General features: G+C 40.9%; 1 protein-coding gene across 1 annotated transcript in view; it reads left to right on the top strand.

Moving 5' to 3' along the window:
- The window catches only part of parp8 (poly (ADP-ribose) polymerase family, member 8), a 141,116-nt gene extending 124,453 nt beyond the window's left edge, over positions 1–16,663 (top strand). The window contains exons 20-26 of the mRNA XM_060907274.1: positions 279–391; positions 3,011–3,083; positions 3,236–3,305; positions 3,438–3,511; positions 3,602–3,671; positions 3,784–3,868; positions 15,466–16,663. Coding sequence (XP_060763257.1) covers positions 279–391; positions 3,011–3,083; positions 3,236–3,305; positions 3,438–3,511; positions 3,602–3,671; positions 3,784–3,868; positions 15,466–15,568 — 588 coding nt within the window. The 3' untranslated portion in view covers positions 15,569–16,663. The remainder of the gene's footprint in view (positions 1–278; positions 392–3,010; positions 3,084–3,235; positions 3,306–3,437; positions 3,512–3,601; positions 3,672–3,783; positions 3,869–15,465) is intronic.
- Positions 16,664–18,426: the final 1,763 nt, after the last annotated feature.

Below are 18,426 nucleotides of genomic sequence, written 5' to 3'. Positions count from 1 at the left end.
TAAATAGTCAGATCTCACTTTATAGAAGTGCTTACGGTTATGAAATGCGCTCATAATTAATATTTTATTTTGCAGTATCAGTGCTTTGCCTTTATTTTAGGAAACTTAGAGTTAGCACCAGTGTGTACCACTTATTAGAACCTCTGTATCATGAAACATGTCATACACACTCAATACATTTCCACTGAAATGTAGCTTATGCAGGGGTCATGACCAGTGCTGCGGAGAAGTGGATTAAAGCTTAGTGTCTTTCATGAATGCTTTTTCTCTCCCAACAGCAACTAAAGTTTATGCACACCCCACACCAGTTCCTCTTACTCAGCAGCCCACCGGCCAAAGAATCCAACTTCAGAGCTGCCAAAGGCCACTTTGGGAGTACCTTTGCTTTCCAGTAAGTTCCAGCACTGATAGCGTGGTATTTCTGTTCAGATATTACAGATATTGCGCTTATCAACGAAATTTCTAATTCCACCTATATTCATAAACAGATAATTACAGGGCTCGAAGTGAAGAAATGTCATAATTCAGTTTTAATAATTACATAAACGATATTTCATGTCATAAACCTTTAAAACATGAACATTATATAAAGAATGAAAATACCTCCGATAATAGCACGTCCAAAAGGGTTTTATTCCTTTTATACCTCAGCAAATTACCAACGATTTCCAAATATTTATTGATTACAGAACAGCATGTCATATGTTCAGATAATACTGGCTGGCGTTGAGGGGTATATCAGATATATTCCATTCAGCTAGCATGATACTGAACTAGTCGAAAGATATACCACAAAAAAGCCATTATTATTATTATTATTATTATTATTATACTCTCTTCATATCAGCATTCTCGAAGGCCAACGCTACTGTAGCTTACCCATGAGTTGGCGCTGTTAGTGCAGCAGTGCAGTCACCTTCCAGCCAGTGTAACGTTCATCAGTAGCGTTAGCGAATGATAATAAAGCAGTGCTATCGAGAGCAAGTAGCACAGGCTAACGACCGAGAAACTAAGATTTACAGTAGGTCTCCAGACTCTTCTTCCACGCTGCACACTCGCTACAGTATTTTTCACTCAGACTTCAGTATTCATTTCCCTGTGAAATGTACTTAATTACTTTTAAAATCAACATCGACAACTACACACAGCGGAGCAATCTGACAGCCAAAATTCTCTCTAACCCTGTGTCTGAAACCACTCACTCGTTCACTACTCCCTACAGTGGTGCTTGAAAGTTTGTGAACCCTTTAGAATTTTCTATATTTCTGCATAAATATGACCTAAAACATCATCAGATTTTCACACAAGTCCTAAAAGTAGATAAAGAGAACCCAGTTAAACAAATGAGACACAAATATTATACTTGGTCATTTATTTACTGAGGAAAATGATCCAATATTACATATCTGTGAGTGGCAAAAATATGTGAACCTCTAGGATTAGCAGTTAATTTGAAGGTGAAATTAGAGTCAGGTGTTTTCAATCAGTGGGATGACAATCAGGTGTGAGTGGGCACCCTGTTTTATTTAAAGAACAGGGATCTATCAAAGTCTGATCTTCACAACACATGTTTGTGGAAGTGCATCATGGCACGAACAAAGGAGATTTCTGAGGACCTCAGAAAAAGCGTTGTTGATGCTCATCAGGCTGGAAAAGGTTACAAAACCATCTCTAAATAGTTTGGACTCCACCAATCCACAGTCAGACAGATTGTGCACAAATGGAGGAAATTCAAGACCATTGTTACCCTCCCCAGGAGTGGTCGACCAACAAAGATCACTCCAAGAGCAAGGCGTGTAATAGTCGGCAAGGTCACAAAGGACCTCAGGGTAACTTCTAAGCAACTGAAGGCCTCTCTCACATTGACTAATGTTAATGTTCATGAGTCTACCATCAGGAGAACACTGAACAACAATGGTGTGCATGGCAGGGTTGCTAGGACAAAGCCACTGCTCTCCAAAAAGAACATTCCTGCTCATCTGCAGTTTGCTAAAGATCACGTGGACAAGCCAGAAGGCTATTGGAAAAATGTTTTGTGGACGGATGAGACCAAAATAGAACTTTTTGGTTTAAATGAGAAGCGTTATTTTTGGAGAAAGGAAAACACTGCATTCCAGCATAAGAACCTTATCCCATCTGTGAAACATGGTGGTGGTAGTATCATGGTTTGGGCCTGTTTTGCTGCATCTGGGCCAGGACGGCTTGCCATCATTGATGGAACAATGAATTCTGAATTATATCAGCGAATTCTAAAGGAAAATGTCAGGACATCTGTCCATGAACTGAATCTCAAGAGAAGGTGGGTCATGCAGCAAGACAACGACCCTAAGCACACAAGTCGTTCTACCAAAGAATGGTTAAAGAAGAATAAAGTGAATGTTTTGGAATGGCCAAGTCAAAGTCCTGACCTGAATCCAATGGAAATGTTGTGGAAGGACCTGAAGCGAGCAGTTCATGTGAGGAAACCCACCTACATCCCAGAGTTGAAGCTGTTCTGTGCGGAGGAATGGGCTAAAATTCCTCCAAGCCGGTGTGCAGGACTGATCAACAGTTACCGCAAACGTTTAGTTGCACTTATTGCTGCACAAGGGGGTCACACCAGATACTGAAAGCAAAGGTTCACATACTTTTGCCATTCACAGATATGTAATATTGGATTATATTCCTCAATAAATAAATGACAAAGTATAATATTTTTGTTGCATTTGTTTAACTGGGTTCTCTTTATCTACTTTTAGGACTTGTGTGAAAATCTGATGATGTTTTAGGTCATATTCATGCAGAAATATAGAAAATTCTAAAGGCTTCACAAACTTTCAAGCACCACTGTAAACCTGTGGTTTTACTGATTTTTACGGAACCACAAGTTTGTTGACTTCCTGCAAACTAAAATGTTCAACAAAGTTGTAAGTTGCGCTTATCAACTTGCATATAAAATATACATAACGTAAAAGAATTCTAAACTGTCACTGAATTAGCTGTGACTAAAGATTGTAATGATCTGTTCCAGTGGATCACACATAGAGAACTGGCACTCCATTTTGAGGAATGGTTTGGTTGTGGCCTCCAAGACAAAACTCCAGGTATAAAACACCACAGTTCAAGCTCATGTCCATATCTGGCTATTCTATAACTCTGTGTTTAATATGTTTTGAACGGCAGGCTGTGTAGACACTTATACAATCTTTTTACTCAATATGAAACGTCATGTTGGCTCATTTCGTTTTGACCGCAGCTCCATGGCGCCATCTATGGGAGTGGAATTTATCTCAGCCCAATGTCAAGCATATCCTTTGGGTACTCAGGTCTGACTGTGCTGAGAAACTATTTAAATTATTATTATTTTTTTTTTACCCTGAAGGATTATGTGTAATTTTAGGATGTGTTATTGATAGTAACCTTTACACGTGTTCACGAAACACATTTGCTTTTTCAAGGGATGAACAAAAAGCAGCAGAAAGTTGCGTCAAAAGATGAAACTGCTACAAACAAGACCAATATTCATCTGCAGGTAAAAACTCTATCCACGACTTTAACATGCTTTCATAGATTTTACTATAAGCTCATATAGACATGTAAAATATCCACTTATTCACTGCAGTCACAGAAAAAAGGTCAGCAGCCTCAGTTTCTGCAGAGTCGCAATCTGAAATGCATAGCCTTATGTGAAGGTACAGTATCCATCATGGGCATGATGTAACGATGCCAATTCATAAAAATTGCCTTTCATAAATGCCTTTCAGTTATTTCTTTTCATAATTGTTTTAAAATTCACTTTTTCAGTGATTACTTCGCCGGACCTTCACAAGCACGGCGACATCTGGGTGGTCCCAAACACTGATCATGTCTGCACACGATTTTTCTTTGTGTAAGTTTATTATCTTTAGAAAATGTTTATAGTCTCAGCTGTACAAGGTTGTAAGAAATCCAGGTGCGCAGTCCCTTTGAGCCGCACATCGCCTGGGTTTTCATTAGTGAACTGCACGAAACATAACAAGCAAAGCCGAAACTTCATTGTACCGTTTTTCTCATTGCTTCTTAACCTCCTAGGGCTTAGCGGTCGCATGCGTGGACAGCACTTTATGGAAATTCGGAACAAGAATCCACATATGTGGACATACTTTTTCTCTAAAAGTACATCTTATCAAAAGATGATGCTTAGTTTTTATTCTAATCAGGTTCTAATAAGCCCAAATAGCAAAGAGAAATAAAAAATGCATGTAAAAAAAACAGCTTGGGCCTTAAAGGAGAACTGAAGGCAAATTTTTTTATTATCAAAATTCGATTTCTCTCGTTTTATTAAATATCGGAACACATTTTTGATCGCTATTTTGTCGCTGCTATAGCAAGTTCTGGGTGTTTGAAATATGCTCTGTAATATATCAGTCCATATGTCAAAGCAATGGCCGTAAACGAGATTGGTTAAGACCTGTGCGAGACATCGTAGGACGGAAGTAAAACATACAGCGGAAATCCAAAGCGACCAACATCTGCCAACGTTGTCAAAAGACGCGTGCGCCCTCTTTCGAATGCTGACGTGATCAAGCCGGAAGTTTTGTTTGTTTTGATAGCGATCAGGAAAGTTTGAAAAAAGTAGACAGTAATCGTCATTTAAACTCGTTTTTGTGCAATATTTTGTTTGGAAAACAGTTCATTTGGTGGAATAAATGTGACGCAAGATGCCGAGGACACCTGGCTGACACTTCACGTTTCGAAGTCTCGCACAAATCTCGTGAAGATCGCGTGGATAAGCGACGCCTGCCGTGGACCAAACGAACTAAATTCAACATGGCTAAAAACCAAATAGGCCGATAAGTATAATATTTAATTGCAATTAGTTGCCAATACGAGTCACGATATAAGGTTACTAAAACCGAAAACATAATTGCATAACACGTTAATTAAGAAATAAAGCAAGTTTAAAAATGACTCCAGTTCTCCTTTAATCTGTATAATGAAAATCAACGTGCTTTTTCCTTTCAGTTCAAAATCTCAACGTCAAAATAATTTGTTTATCATACGTAAAGAATGGGGTGGTGTAGTGGTTAGCGCTGTCGCCTCACAGCAAGAAGGTTCTGGGTTCGAGCTCAGTGGCCAACAAGGGCCTTTCTGTGCGGAGTTTGCATGTTCTCCCCGTGGCCGCGTGGGTTTCCTCCGGGTGCTCCGGTTTCCCCCACAGTCCCAAGACATGCAGGTTAGGTTAACTGGTGACTCTAAAATTGACCATAGGTGTGAATGTGAGTGTGAATGGTTGTCTGTGTCTATGTGTCAGCCCTGTGATGACCTGGCGACTTGTCCAGGGTGTACCCCGCCTTTCGCCCGTAGTCAGCTGGGATAGGCTCCTGCGACCCTGCACAGGATAAACGGCTACAGATAATGGATGGATATGTAAAGAATAAAACATTTCAGGATGTGCAGTTGTCATAAAATAATTAATGACGAATTAGTGTGACGTGTAGTCACCACAAAGTTGATTCTTTTCCTGTAACAGCGTCTTCTGCAATTCTTTTATTCCTCTTATACCACAGCACTATACCAATGACTGCAATTCCTATTAATTAAAGAATGGCACTTCATACTTTTTAACATTATGGAACAACCCTGAAACCAGTTCCTGCTATCACATCCATTGTAACGGCTATAAACAGTTGTCCTTTCACTTTCTCATGAAGTTAATAAGACAGAAAGAAATGCAGCTTATAGTTAATAAGAAACCAGAAAGGACAAAGTCCTCTGTCCAAAAGACTTTCCCATGACAGAAAACTGTCGTGAATGTCAAGTTACAACAGCTATAAACAGTTGTTCTCTTCCCAGCCTCTCTTTTTTTTTCTTCCTCTCTTTTGAAGTTAATAAGACAAAAAAAGTATGTGTCCTGAGAGTTCCCAGTGGCGGAAAACCTACTGATGGTTACAAAATGCTCACACTGAAGACTCTTTGCAAAAATGCTAAATAAGCTTCTCTTTACAGAAAACATCCCCATTTTCTTTTTGATAGAGTTTTACTTATTCGTAGATTATATGGAACGTCAGCCTTTCACCTTACATGGTCAACCCTGTGAATTAGGCGATACACTCGACATAATAATATATGGGTTGTTTTACAATCAGGGTACAAAGTTTGTGTCACAGGGGTCCAAAATTCAAATGGATTCAAACTGGTTCTTGTACCAGTTTTTAACTGAAGGACAAGTTAAAGAACAGATTTCAGGTAATTTTTTGATGTGTGTGTATGGTAGTTTTGTGTAATCTGCTGTAAGATAAAGAAGATTAAGTGTGGCTTTAAGCAGGGCTGGGAGAAACAAATGAAGTGATTCTCGGAGAGGACTTTTTTTTTTTTGACAATTCAGAATCCACTACTTCCATAGTGCTTTTAAATATAAGGCTGTAAGCTTTGTGTTAGTTGTCTCTAATATTTATGTCCCAATATCTTGACCACATTTTAGGATGAAAATAATCATTTTAGATATCTCATCTCATTATCTCTAGCCGCTTTATCCTGTTCTACAGGGTCGCAGGCAAGCTGGAGCCTATCCCAGCTGACTACGGGCGAGAGGCGGGGTACACCCTGGACAAGTCGCCAGGTCATCACAGGGCTGACACATAGACACAGACAACCATTCACACTCACATTCACACCTACGCTCAATTTAGAGTCACCAGTTAACCTAACCTGCATGTCTTTGGACTGTGGGGGAAACCGGAGCACCCGGAGGAAACCCACGCGGACACGGGGAGAACATGCAAACTCCACACAGAAAGGCCCTCGCCGGCCACGGGGCTCGAACCCAGGACCTTCTTGCTGTGAGGCGACAGCGCTAACCACTACACCACCGTGCCGCCCCTCGTTTTAGCTATGTTATTTTATATTGAAAAATTAGCTGTCTCGGAGAGGACATGTTTTTGACACAATTCCATACTAATTTGATCAAAATAGTCTGAAAACTTACTGGCATTCAACATTAAAACTTAACTATGTTTCCAATGATACGGAACCAAATATTTGTTTTATGGTATAAAGAATGATTTAAGTGCATCCCTTTTGGAGCTACCTGTGGTCAAAAAAGCACTTTTTCTAAATGATACGAGTAATTTTGCTAAATATGACACACATTGCCATACATTCACCAAAAATAACGTTATCACCAATTTTTTTTTGCATGGTAAATAGAACTATCACAGGGCTACAGTAAACAACCAAGTTTATTTAGTCAAGCCTTTTGATATTGAAGATAATAAGTGTTAAATGTGATTTTTAGCTTGCGTACCCTGATTGTAAAACAACCCATATTAGAACATGCTCATTAATACAAACCCGTTCATTAAAATACAGCTGTCAGACCTGCAGTTATGGAAAATTAATCAACATCTGACCAATCGCATCTGAGAATCTTAACAGCACTGTGGTGTAAAGTACATGAAGGAGCTAGTATATGATAACTAGTGAATGAATTAAATATTGATGAGAAGTACTCCTAATCGTGAAAAGTATTTTTTAAAAGAACTAAGAATAAGCCAAGTTACATCAGTATTGTTTTTAATCCGGATTTAAAAACACCTTCCAAGCTATAGAGCGTTCCAAATCTTCTCTGGAATGCTAGATACTATAAAGAATGAAATGTCGAATATCATGTCAGGAAATGCAGTTTACTTTGAAATGGAATTTCCTCAGCGATATTGTGTTTAACTGCATGCTGCCTCAAACAAGCCTGAACTAAATGTCAAATATCTCATTACATTTCTACAAATACTCACTCATAGTCCTTTACAGATTCGAGGGTCATGGCTGAGGTTACATTGTTTCACAGGAGAATAGTGCAGATCTTTTTTTTTTGGTTAATACCACTGTTAATATGCTGATCCAGATACGGACTACAGCACGTTTTAACTCTCAGGATAACCTTCCCCAGCGGCTGTGAGAAACAATCTCATGCTCTTTAAAGGTGATATGCAGAGCCTTTATTTTTAAATACATTTCTGAGTGGATAGTATCTCCATCCTTGACTCTTGTATGCTGCATAAATGGGAATAAAAAAATGTATATTTTTGAGTTAAAATCGACTGTAAAGTTGGCATTCGAGCTGCCCCGCTGAGCCCGCCAGCCCTGAGCGCGTGACGTCACAGCGGTAACCGGTTTTAAAGCCTAGGTCACAACCGGACGTACGATTTTTTGGCCGTGCGATTTTTGGCGTTTCCCAAATCGCTGCGTTTTTTTTTTTGTTCATGGAGAAAGACGCACGTTGGGCGTAAGTTTGTCTTGCAACCTGAAAAAAACATAAGCGCCCGTAGAGTTTGTTTGACATGACAAAGAACCTCTGCGGCCAGTCTACGGCTCGAAAATCAGCACGTCACATGCGCGCCCTCCGTGCGTTTCTTGCGTTTTTTGCACGTAGACCGGCCGTAGGAGCACGTACGGCCAGTTGTGACCGAGGCTTAAGGCCGAGGCCTTTTACAGCTATAGACCAAAAAGTCATATAAATAAAAATTTACGGTGAAAGTAAGAAATACCAGCGGCACGGTGGTGTAGTTGTTAGCGCTGTCGCCTCACAGCAAGAAGGTCCGGGTTCGAGCCCCGTGGCCGGCGAGGGCCTTTCTGTGCGGAGTTTGCATGTTCTCCCCATGTCTGCGTGGGTTTCCTCCGGGTGCTCCGGTTTCTCCCACAGTCCAAAGACATGCAGGTTAGGTTAACTGGTGACTCTAAATTGACCGTAGGTGTGAATGTGAGTGTGAATGGTTGTCTGTGTCTATGTGTCAGCCCTGCGATGACCTGGCGACTTGTCCAGGGTGTACCCCGCCTTTCGCCCGTAGTCAGCTGGGATAGGCTCCAGCTTGCCTGCGACCCTGTAGAACAGGATAAAGCGGCTACAGATAATGAGAATGAGAAGTAAGAAATACCGTCACCGACTTGCTCAACTAAGACTGATTTGACTTCACTGATTGTGGGTTGACTCTCATTAAAACAGGATAGGTGTTCTAACTTATGCAACATACATGTCCATGCATGCATTTTCACTGATAAAACGCAAAAGGCTGATTAAATAATCAGATGAACTGAGACGATCACATTCTGAAGCAAATTAAATAATCTTATACCGGTAACTTAAACACACAATACAAGTTACACGGGTGGCATGATGGTGTAGTGGTTAGCACAGTTGCCTCACAGCAAGAAGGTTTTGGGTTTGAACCCAGCGGCTGGCGAGGGCCTTTCTGTGTGGAGTTTGCATGTTCTGCGTGGGTTTCCTCTGGTTTCTCCCACAGTCCAAAGACATGCGGTTAGGTTAATATGGGACAGCCTTGGGCTGAGGTGCCCTTGAGTGAGGCACCGAACTCCCGGCTTCTCCCCGGGCGCTGTTAGAATGGCTGCCCACTGCTCTGGGTGGGTATGTGTGTGTGCTCATTGCTCATGTGTGTGTTCACTGCTTCAGATGGGTTAAGTGCAGAGAGGAATTTCACAAGTGTGTGATGAATAAAGTTGTGCTTTCTTTTTTTTCTTTTATTAATCTAAATGCAGGTAAACAACGTGTTATTTTTTTTTAAATCCAAATGAGAGTCGGAGCTTACCCGTCTGCGTTCTCGCTTCTTGAAGGCCGATTTGTTTTTGAAACAATCTGACTTTCAGTTGTTTGTTCAGTTCTCCGTTCATTCACTTCTTCCATGTAAGGGTGAAATGGCAGCAATATCCAGTTTAGAAATCAGCTCCACTCATTCACTTTTCTTCATACTGAGTACTCCGCCATTACTGCTCGGCTCAGGCAATTACTAAAACCCGGGACGGAACGGGATGTCACCGGTTTTAGCAACAACTGCAGGGAGGTCACTGCCCGAGCGATATGTCCCGTCCCGTTCCATCCCGGGTTTTAGCAACAACCCTCGGCTCACTCCAGGAGGACTGGTGCAACTGACGTTTAAAAAATAAATAAATAAATAAAATAAATACTTTACTTTTCTTGTAGTTTTCTTTTCCTTTAATTGTTGGTCCTGCACCCTCTTTCAATACGGGCTTATAGCCAACGCTCCTCAACAGATCAGAGGTCTCGTACGAGTCTTCAGTAAAATGTGCAGAGCAGAGGAGAGACCACTTCGTAGGCGCCCAACGTGCCCGTGAACTTCTCACAAAGCACGTCCAAATCTTTGCAGTTTGAACATTCTTGGGCCGTGAATGCAACGTAAATCCACCTTCTGTCGTGTTGCTGCACCTGCCATCAAAATGGAGGATCGGAGTTGCAGTCAGCTCTGTGTTTTAGTATCGCGGAAATGGCGATGAGACCGATAGCCTTCCTGCTGTGACGTTACGGATGTCAAGGTCGTTCACTCAGACCGCTACCTATATAAATCACTTTAATCGTAAAAATTACTGTATTAGATTCATTGTTAATGCTTAAAACTATTCCTGTGCCATTCTTGAGGTCTCAAGGCATTTATAAACGAAAGTGAGGCCATGGCTCTGCGTATCTGCTTTAACAACTTTAAAAAGAGCCTCCTCATGCTCTGCTTGATGCAGCCGGCTGGTGTCTTCACTTCCTTATGACCAGACGTCTTCAAGTTTCTTCTTTAGATGATTGTTTTGTAAATAATTGTGACTGGACAATGGTTTATTTCAACTACTGCTTAATTTTCATTGTAGACTGTTTAACATTTCCTTCTGTCACTTCATAGAACACTGTGGTATCTATATAATAAGCGGCAAAGTTTGTTTGTTTGTTTGTTTGTTTGTTTGTTTGTTTGTTTGTCTTGAGCTAACATCACCATTTCTCAACGGATTTTCACCAAATTTAGCAAGTAGGTTTGGGGATGACCCGGAATTTTGCAGCTATAAACAAAATTCATGTACGGGCCCCAGGGAGGTCCCTGGGGGGCACAACATCCACCCACCCCCTGCCTCAGTGCCTTTCACGTTACATTTATCAACACAAGCTCTCGACAGATCTTCACTATACTTGGCACATAGGTACAGGAGGTAGCCACAATTTGGCAGAACTCAGAAATTCCATATTTGGGCCCCAGGGGGTCTCCGGTGGGCCCCTGGGTGGTGGATGTTTGGATTTTTGTTTGTCGTTTCTCGACAGATCTTCACCAGATTTGACATGGAAGTCTGGGAGCAACCTGGAATTTTGCAAAACCCAGGCAACGCCGGGTAACCTGCTAGTGTACTATATATGCATTTGAGTGGGATGTACTAAATTCTGACACAAATGCAGCATTTCATTCCAACATTGTTTTTAGCTCATCTAGCCATAACTTACTTACTTACTTAGTCTGCTTTGCTCCGGCTGAAGCATAAGGTGCCGACGAATTTCCTCCAGCCATCTTGATCCTGGGCCAGGCAGCTGATTTCATTCCATGACTTTCCTGCTGCCTTCATTTCCCCCTCGATGGTCCTTCTCCAAGTCCCCAGTGGCCTGCCTCGTTTACGTTTCCCTACTGGTGCCCGTCTAATGGCAGTACGTGGGTATCTGCTGTTGTTCATATGGTATGTAGGACGTGACCTAGCCATTCCCAGCGTCTGTGTTTCACCTCCTTTACTATGGTTGTAATTCCCGTATGTCTGCTCACTTCTTCATTGGTAATTCACTGTTCCCAGTGAATTCCAAGGATTCGCCGGAGACATCTGCCTTCGAAGCCCCTGAGGCGGCTCTCAAGCTTTTTGTTTGTTCTCCATGTTTCAGCGGCATACAGGAGAACCGAGCAAACATTTGAGTTATATATCCTCAGTTTGGCCTTTAACTGCAGGAATGATGATTTCCAGATGTTTCGCAGTTTGTTGAAGGCATCTAGCCATAAGGCCGATGAGTTATTGCCATGGCATGGCATTCGTCGTCCATAATTCAGTTAAATTGTATCACCTCCATCAATTCTCCACAGATTTCCGTTCTGATTGTTTTGTTTGAAAGAACTCATCACTCCACACAAAACTTGGTCGTTATTTTGTCAAATCTTTTGCTATCAAATTAGTAATTAGGCCAGATTAATGCATTTTCCAGGTCTCTCACTAGAATTGTATCTCCTCTCTCTCTCATTTCTCATCCGATTCCAGTTCTGATTGATGTTCTGGGTAGATCTTCCCTTGAGGAACAAAACTTGGTCATTTGTTTTTTGATTTTCCTGTTGTGAACAATTTGTTTACAACTTTGTTTATTTTCAGTTAAATGGTATCTCCTCTCTCTCAATGGATTTCAGTTCTGATTGTTTTGTTTGAAAGAACTAGTCCTTCTGCATAACACTCGGTCATTATATTGTCAAATTTTTGCTAACGAACTGCTAATTAGGTCAACTTCACGAGTTTTGGGACTTCTCATTAGAATTGTATCTCCTCTCACAGTTCTCACCCGATTCCAGTTCTGATCGATGTTGTGGGTAACTCTTCCTTGTTTTCAACTTTGTTTATTTTCAGTTAAATCGTGTCCCCTCCCTCAGTCAGTTCTCAATGGATTTCAGTTCTGATTGTTTTATTTGAAAGAACTCGACCTTCTACACAAAACTTGGTCATTGTGTTGTCAATTTTTTGCTGACAGATTGGTAATGAGGTCAACTTGACACATTTTCTTCTGACTAGAATTGTATCTCCTCTCTTATTTATCATGCGAATTCGGTTCTGTTGGATGTTTTGGGTCGATCTTCCTTTGGGGAATAAAATTTAGTCCTTTTGTTGATTTTCCTGTTGTAAACAATTTGTCGTTGAGGTTGGTCCTCTCTCACATTGTCACATTTCAGTTGTGTTTGATGTTTTGGTAGGCATGATTGTTTTGAGGGCGGCACAGTGGTGTAGTGGTTAGCGCTGTCGCCTCACAGCAAGAAGGTCCTGGGTTCGAGCCCAGCGGTCGACTAGGGCCTTTCTGTGTGGAGTTTGCATGTTCTGCCCATGTCTGCGTAGGTTTCCCCCACAGTCCAAAGGCAGGAAAGTTAGGCTAATTGGTGGCTCTATGGTAAATTGACTGTAGGTGTGAGTTGTTGTCTGTGTCTATGTGTCAGCTCTGTGATGATCTGGCGACTTGTCCAGGGTGTACCCCGCCTCTCGCCCATAGTCAGCTGGGATAGGCTCCAGCTTGCCTGCGACCCTGTACAGGATAAGCGGATACAGATAATGGATGGATGGTTGTTTTGATGGCAGGCCAGATGAGCTACTACGTCCTTGATGTTCTGGTTCAGTAACCGTTTTATGTCTAATTTTGGAATGTCACTCTAAGAAATGAATGTCACATCGGAGCTGCATCATACATTTTTCCACTATAATGATTATCATTAGATTTCTAAAAGAAGATCTATCAAAATATACGAATTAATAACCAATGCAACTTCATGAACTAAAGAATGACACTTCTTTTTCTTTCTAGTGACTTTTAAAGGGCTGATGACACGAACATGACTCTATGCAATTTCTTAAATAAACTATACAACATGGCAAACATGTTAGATTTCTGTTATAATTACGTGAAAAGAAGCTGTTGTTACGCGAATATCCAACTTTTAATTGCACAGCGCAAGAAAACTGGGTCCGTGGCTCGCGGCCATGCTGTGACGTCAGCGGGAGAACACGCTGCGGTTCACTGGCTGTTCTACTCTGGTTCTACTCAATGGAAATGGCGCATGAAAACGCCGGTGAACTCTCTAGTGCTAGCTCTTCCTCTTCTGGGAGTCTAGAATTGTGTTGATCTCTTCCGAATAGAATCTATGATAGCCTACCCTCTTTACCCTTTGCCTCTCGTTGCTAGGCGGCAGTTACATGAAAGCCGCAAGCTTTCACAAGCAAATACATGACTGATATCACGCCGACTTTATGATTACATTTATGATTGTCATGTAGAATCTATAGCTCTACGTACCTTTATCTTATGTCGTTTCACAACACATGTTCTGACAGGAGGACTGTCTTTGGATCCGGCATAGCTACGAGTAGACCCCCCTCCGGAATACTGGCAGTGTTGCCAGATTGGGAGGAATCCCGCCCAGTTGGGCGGTTTCAAGTGCATTTTGGTGGGTTTTGAACATATTTTGGGCTGGAAAACTTCAACAGTATCTGATACGGCTGACGTTTTCCGGCCCAAAATATGTTCAAAACCCACCAAAATGCACTTGAAACCGCTCAACTGGGCGGGAAACCTCCCAATCTGGCAACACTGTGTAGGCACTGCTGATGGTAGTAACACACGTTTGTGCTGAACTGAACACCCAAGAGATTCTTTTAAGCTGGGAAGGGTGTCAAAACAATCCAAATCGAAGTGTTCAGAGCACAGGACGGATGTTGGTGAGGGCTCCTACTTGTCACGAGTGCGCCTGACTTGCTTCACCCACTTCGCATGCAGCTCAGGATCTCTGGGAAACTTGAATAAACTTACCCCATCCTTGTAGGTTTTGGAGCAAAAGCCGGCAACACAACGCGAAGGCATAATAACTATATATATATATATATATATATATATATATATATATATATATATATATATATATATACTAATAATGACAAACTGAACACCTGTCGCATCAACAACAAACTGGTAAGTTAGGAGGAAGGTTCTTTCGCTGACGTCATATAGCTCCTCCTCCTCTTTCGTCTCCTGGGTGCTGCAGCCCCGCCAAATTTGCCCAAATAGCCACGTTTTTTTATCATAACTTGTAAAATAGGCGCCTTCGTGAATTAATATATGGATAATCGGGAATTACTTTTTATGTTATAAAACATCGCCAAAGATGTCAAAAACGTGTCATCAGCACTTTAATGTTGTGGAACATCTGCAAACAAGTTGGTTCTTGTTACCACTTACATTTTAGTAGTTATAAACAACTCCCTCAACAACTTCTCCTTTTCTTCCTCTTAAAACTAATAAGGTTTAAAAAAAATCCCTGGCAGCTTGTCATGTTACACAAAAACCGTAAAGGTCAAAATCCTCTGTCCTGACAACATTCCCATAACAGACAACTTACTGAATGTTGCAAAGCGCTCACACTCGAGACGGTACAAAAATGTTAAATAAACGTCAACCGACAAACTGAACAATGCTACAGTATAATCTTTTATTTAATTTAGCTTAAATGTTCTAATGGGCGGCACGGTGGTGTAGTGGTTAGCGCTGTCGCCTCACAGCAAGAAGGTCCTGGGTTCGAGCCCCGGGGCCGGCGAGGGCCTTTCTGTGTGGAGTTTGCATGTTCTCCCCGTGTCCGCGTGGGTTTCCTCCGGGTGCTCTGGTTTCCCCCACAGTCCAAAGACATGCAGGTTAGGTTAACTGGTGACTCTAAATTGACCGTAGGTGTGAATGTGAGTGTGAATGGTTGTCTGTGTCTATGTGTCAGCCCTGTGATGACCTGGCGACTTGTCCAGGGTGTACCCCGCCTTTCACCCGTAGTCAGCTGGGATAGGCTCCAGCTTGCCTGCGACCCTGTAGAAGGATAAAGCGGCTAGAGATAATGAGATGAGATGTTCTAATGACTGGAATCTGTTCTGTTTTGTTCATCCATTTTCTTTTTCAACCAGCTATGAGGATGGACAGGTGGGCGACACAAGCATCAACACGCAGGACCCCAGCATCCATCGAGAGATCTTACGAGTCATCGGCAACCAAACAGCCACAGGATGAACGACTCCAAAAGCAATACTGCTGCCTAAACCTGCCCTCCTGACTCAGAGCTGGATATTTGAGCATAGGAGGTTTTATCATAGGAATTTTACTAACCACAGAACACAATATAGAGAGAAAATATTTCCAATCTACAAAATCAGACAGATACCCATGTGTATTTACACTGGCTAATCACACTCTGAACATTGTGCCAGGTTTATTAATACAGTATACATTTTTAAAGGTTGTGGTATGTCTCTCGGTTCAGCTGACAGACTGCCTGGTTTTTTTTTTTTAAAGCTAAGAAAGAAAAGAAGGATCTTTCTGTAAAATTTTTGAGACTTCAGTCGGATGTTATTTGGCCTTTGTGGTAATAAACCACTTTGAATTGTTTACTAAGAATTGGACTTTTAAAAGTACAACTTTGTGCTTACCGAAGGTGTTGATATGCACTTTATTATTTTTTTTCTTAGTGTAAGGTTTTAGTTCCAACTTTATTATATTAAAATGCCTTTAAATACAGTGGATTGCATATTGACTTTGGTGGAGGTGAGCAGAGCAAAGACAGTACGAGCTGAAAGGTTGTTGTGTTTACAAATCCCATGTTCCTGAGCTACATGAGTTATTACATGCTACCTGGCAGTGGCTGCTGGTTTACAGTCTCCAAAAAGTCGTCAAGGTTTATTCCGTCTGATTCCACTGCAACTTGGTTTGCTGTTTTTACAACTCGATGACTGTGACATTAGGTTGCCATTTTGGTTTGAGCATCATGAAAAGATTAAGTATATAATATATATTTGAATGAAACTGATGGGAAAACAAAATGCATGTGGCTTTCCTTACATTTTCGGTCAGTTTGTGTTCCTAGATATGTTAATAGCATTTTTATACGAGACAGAGTCGCACCCAGTTGCAAAATGTATTTAAATATATCAGTATATATCTTTTTTTTGTAAAGGTGATTTAAGATGGGTTGAAAGCTTGCAGCGTATTTATGTTTTTTGGTCCAATCGAAATGAGAGCACTCCACAATTACTCTGTTATTTCTCTGAAATGGTTTAGGACAGTTTAATGGTTTAAAGGAACAGTCCACCGTACTTCCATAATGAAATATGCTCTTATCTGAATTGAGACGAGCTGCTCCGTACATCTCCGAGCTTTGCGCGACCTCCCAGTCAGTCAGACGCAGTCAGACGCGCTGTCACTCCTGTTAGCAATGTAGCTAGGCTCAGCATGGCCAATGGTATTTTTTGGGGCTGTAGTTAGATGCGACCAAACTCTTCCGCGTTTTTCCTGTTTACATAGGTTTATATGACCAGTGATATGAAACAAGTTCAGTTACACAAATTGAAACGTAGCGATTTTCTATGCTATGGAAAGTCCGCACTATAATGACAGGCGTACTAACACCTTCTGCGTGCTTCGGCAGTGCATTGATACGGAGCTCAGATATCAATGCGCTGCCGAAGCGCGCAGAAGGTGTTAGTACGCCTGTCATTATAGTGCGGACTTTCCATAGCATAGAAAATCGCTACGTTTCAATTTGTGTAACTGAACTTGTTTCATATCACTGGTCATATAAACCTATGTAAACAGGAAAAACGCGGAAGAGTTTGGTCGCATCTAACTACAGCCCCAAAAAATACCATTGGCCATGCTGAGCCTAGCTACATTGCTAACAGGAGTGACAGCGCGTCTGACTGCGTCTGACTGACTGGGAGGTCGCGCAAAGCTCGGAGAGGTACGGAGCAGCTCGTCTCAATTCAAATAAGAGCATATTTCATTATGGAAGTATGGTGGACTGTTCCTTTAAGACTGATGATCCCTTTGAAAAAAATAAAATATCATTGTTCACTGATTCTTGATTAAATTATATGTTAACCAGATCAAATTAGAGTCCCACAAAGGCCGTCATTTTATATTTATCGTACATATATTTAAGAGTTACTCCACAAAATCGAGTCATACATGAGGGCTATAAAGCATGTACGACTCAATTTTGTGGAATAACTGTTTTATTCTATCCACGGGATTCTGAGAAACAGAGCATTTTTATTTTTTGCAAATTTGATAAATAAAAACTTTATACAAAACGTCTGACAAAATCATTTCTGCTTAGTGGAGATGTGACAGATTGCGTCCATGCGCAGTAAAATAATCCAATTTGACAAGATTTACATCAACAGTCGATCAATGTAAACACATTTTATTGAAAAAATTAAGCTTCAAACTTTTCGAGTAGAGTTTTTATTTCATCCTCGGTTGGTTCAGCAATACAATCTGCCATTTTGTTTTTCTCTACTCACGGTATATGAGCTGATAGCCTAGTAGTAGAGTAGCCAATCAGAGTGCACGATTGCTCATATCCAGTGAATGTCGATAGAATAAAAATGATAGACTTTGCGAACTTTGGATCTGGATTGACGTTAACTAGGTTCAGATGTACAATGAAATGTCAATTAACATGCCATTTCTATGGATATTCATTCATACAGATATTTTCACTTTTCATAAGACCTGCATCATTTTTGAACTCCAGAGGGGGAAAAAAAAACAAAACTATTTTGTAATTATATATAAAATAAAACACCAGACTGGTACAGTATCCTGTTCTTTAACAAAGTGTTAATACTCAACCTCACACAAGTAAAATTCAAAACATTACTTTGACCCTTACACATGGTTTCTAAATGAAGTGTGCTCAGTGTTTTCTTTGTATGGTTTTGTATATTTCACTGAACTATCATGCCACTTAGCATTTGGTGCCTTACAGTGAAGGATTATTGGGATATATATATATATATATATATATATATATATATATATATATATATATATACACACACAATACTGTACATACTGTAAATACAACCAGA

Source organism: Neoarius graeffei, chromosome 24, assembly GCF_027579695.1.
Source record: "Neoarius graeffei isolate fNeoGra1 chromosome 24, fNeoGra1.pri, whole genome shotgun sequence".
Classification (NCBI taxonomy): domain Eukaryota; kingdom Metazoa; phylum Chordata; class Actinopteri; order Siluriformes; family Ariidae; genus Neoarius; species Neoarius graeffei.
Note: the sequence above shows the minus strand (reverse complement) of the source record. Positions and strands in the feature narration are given on the sequence as shown.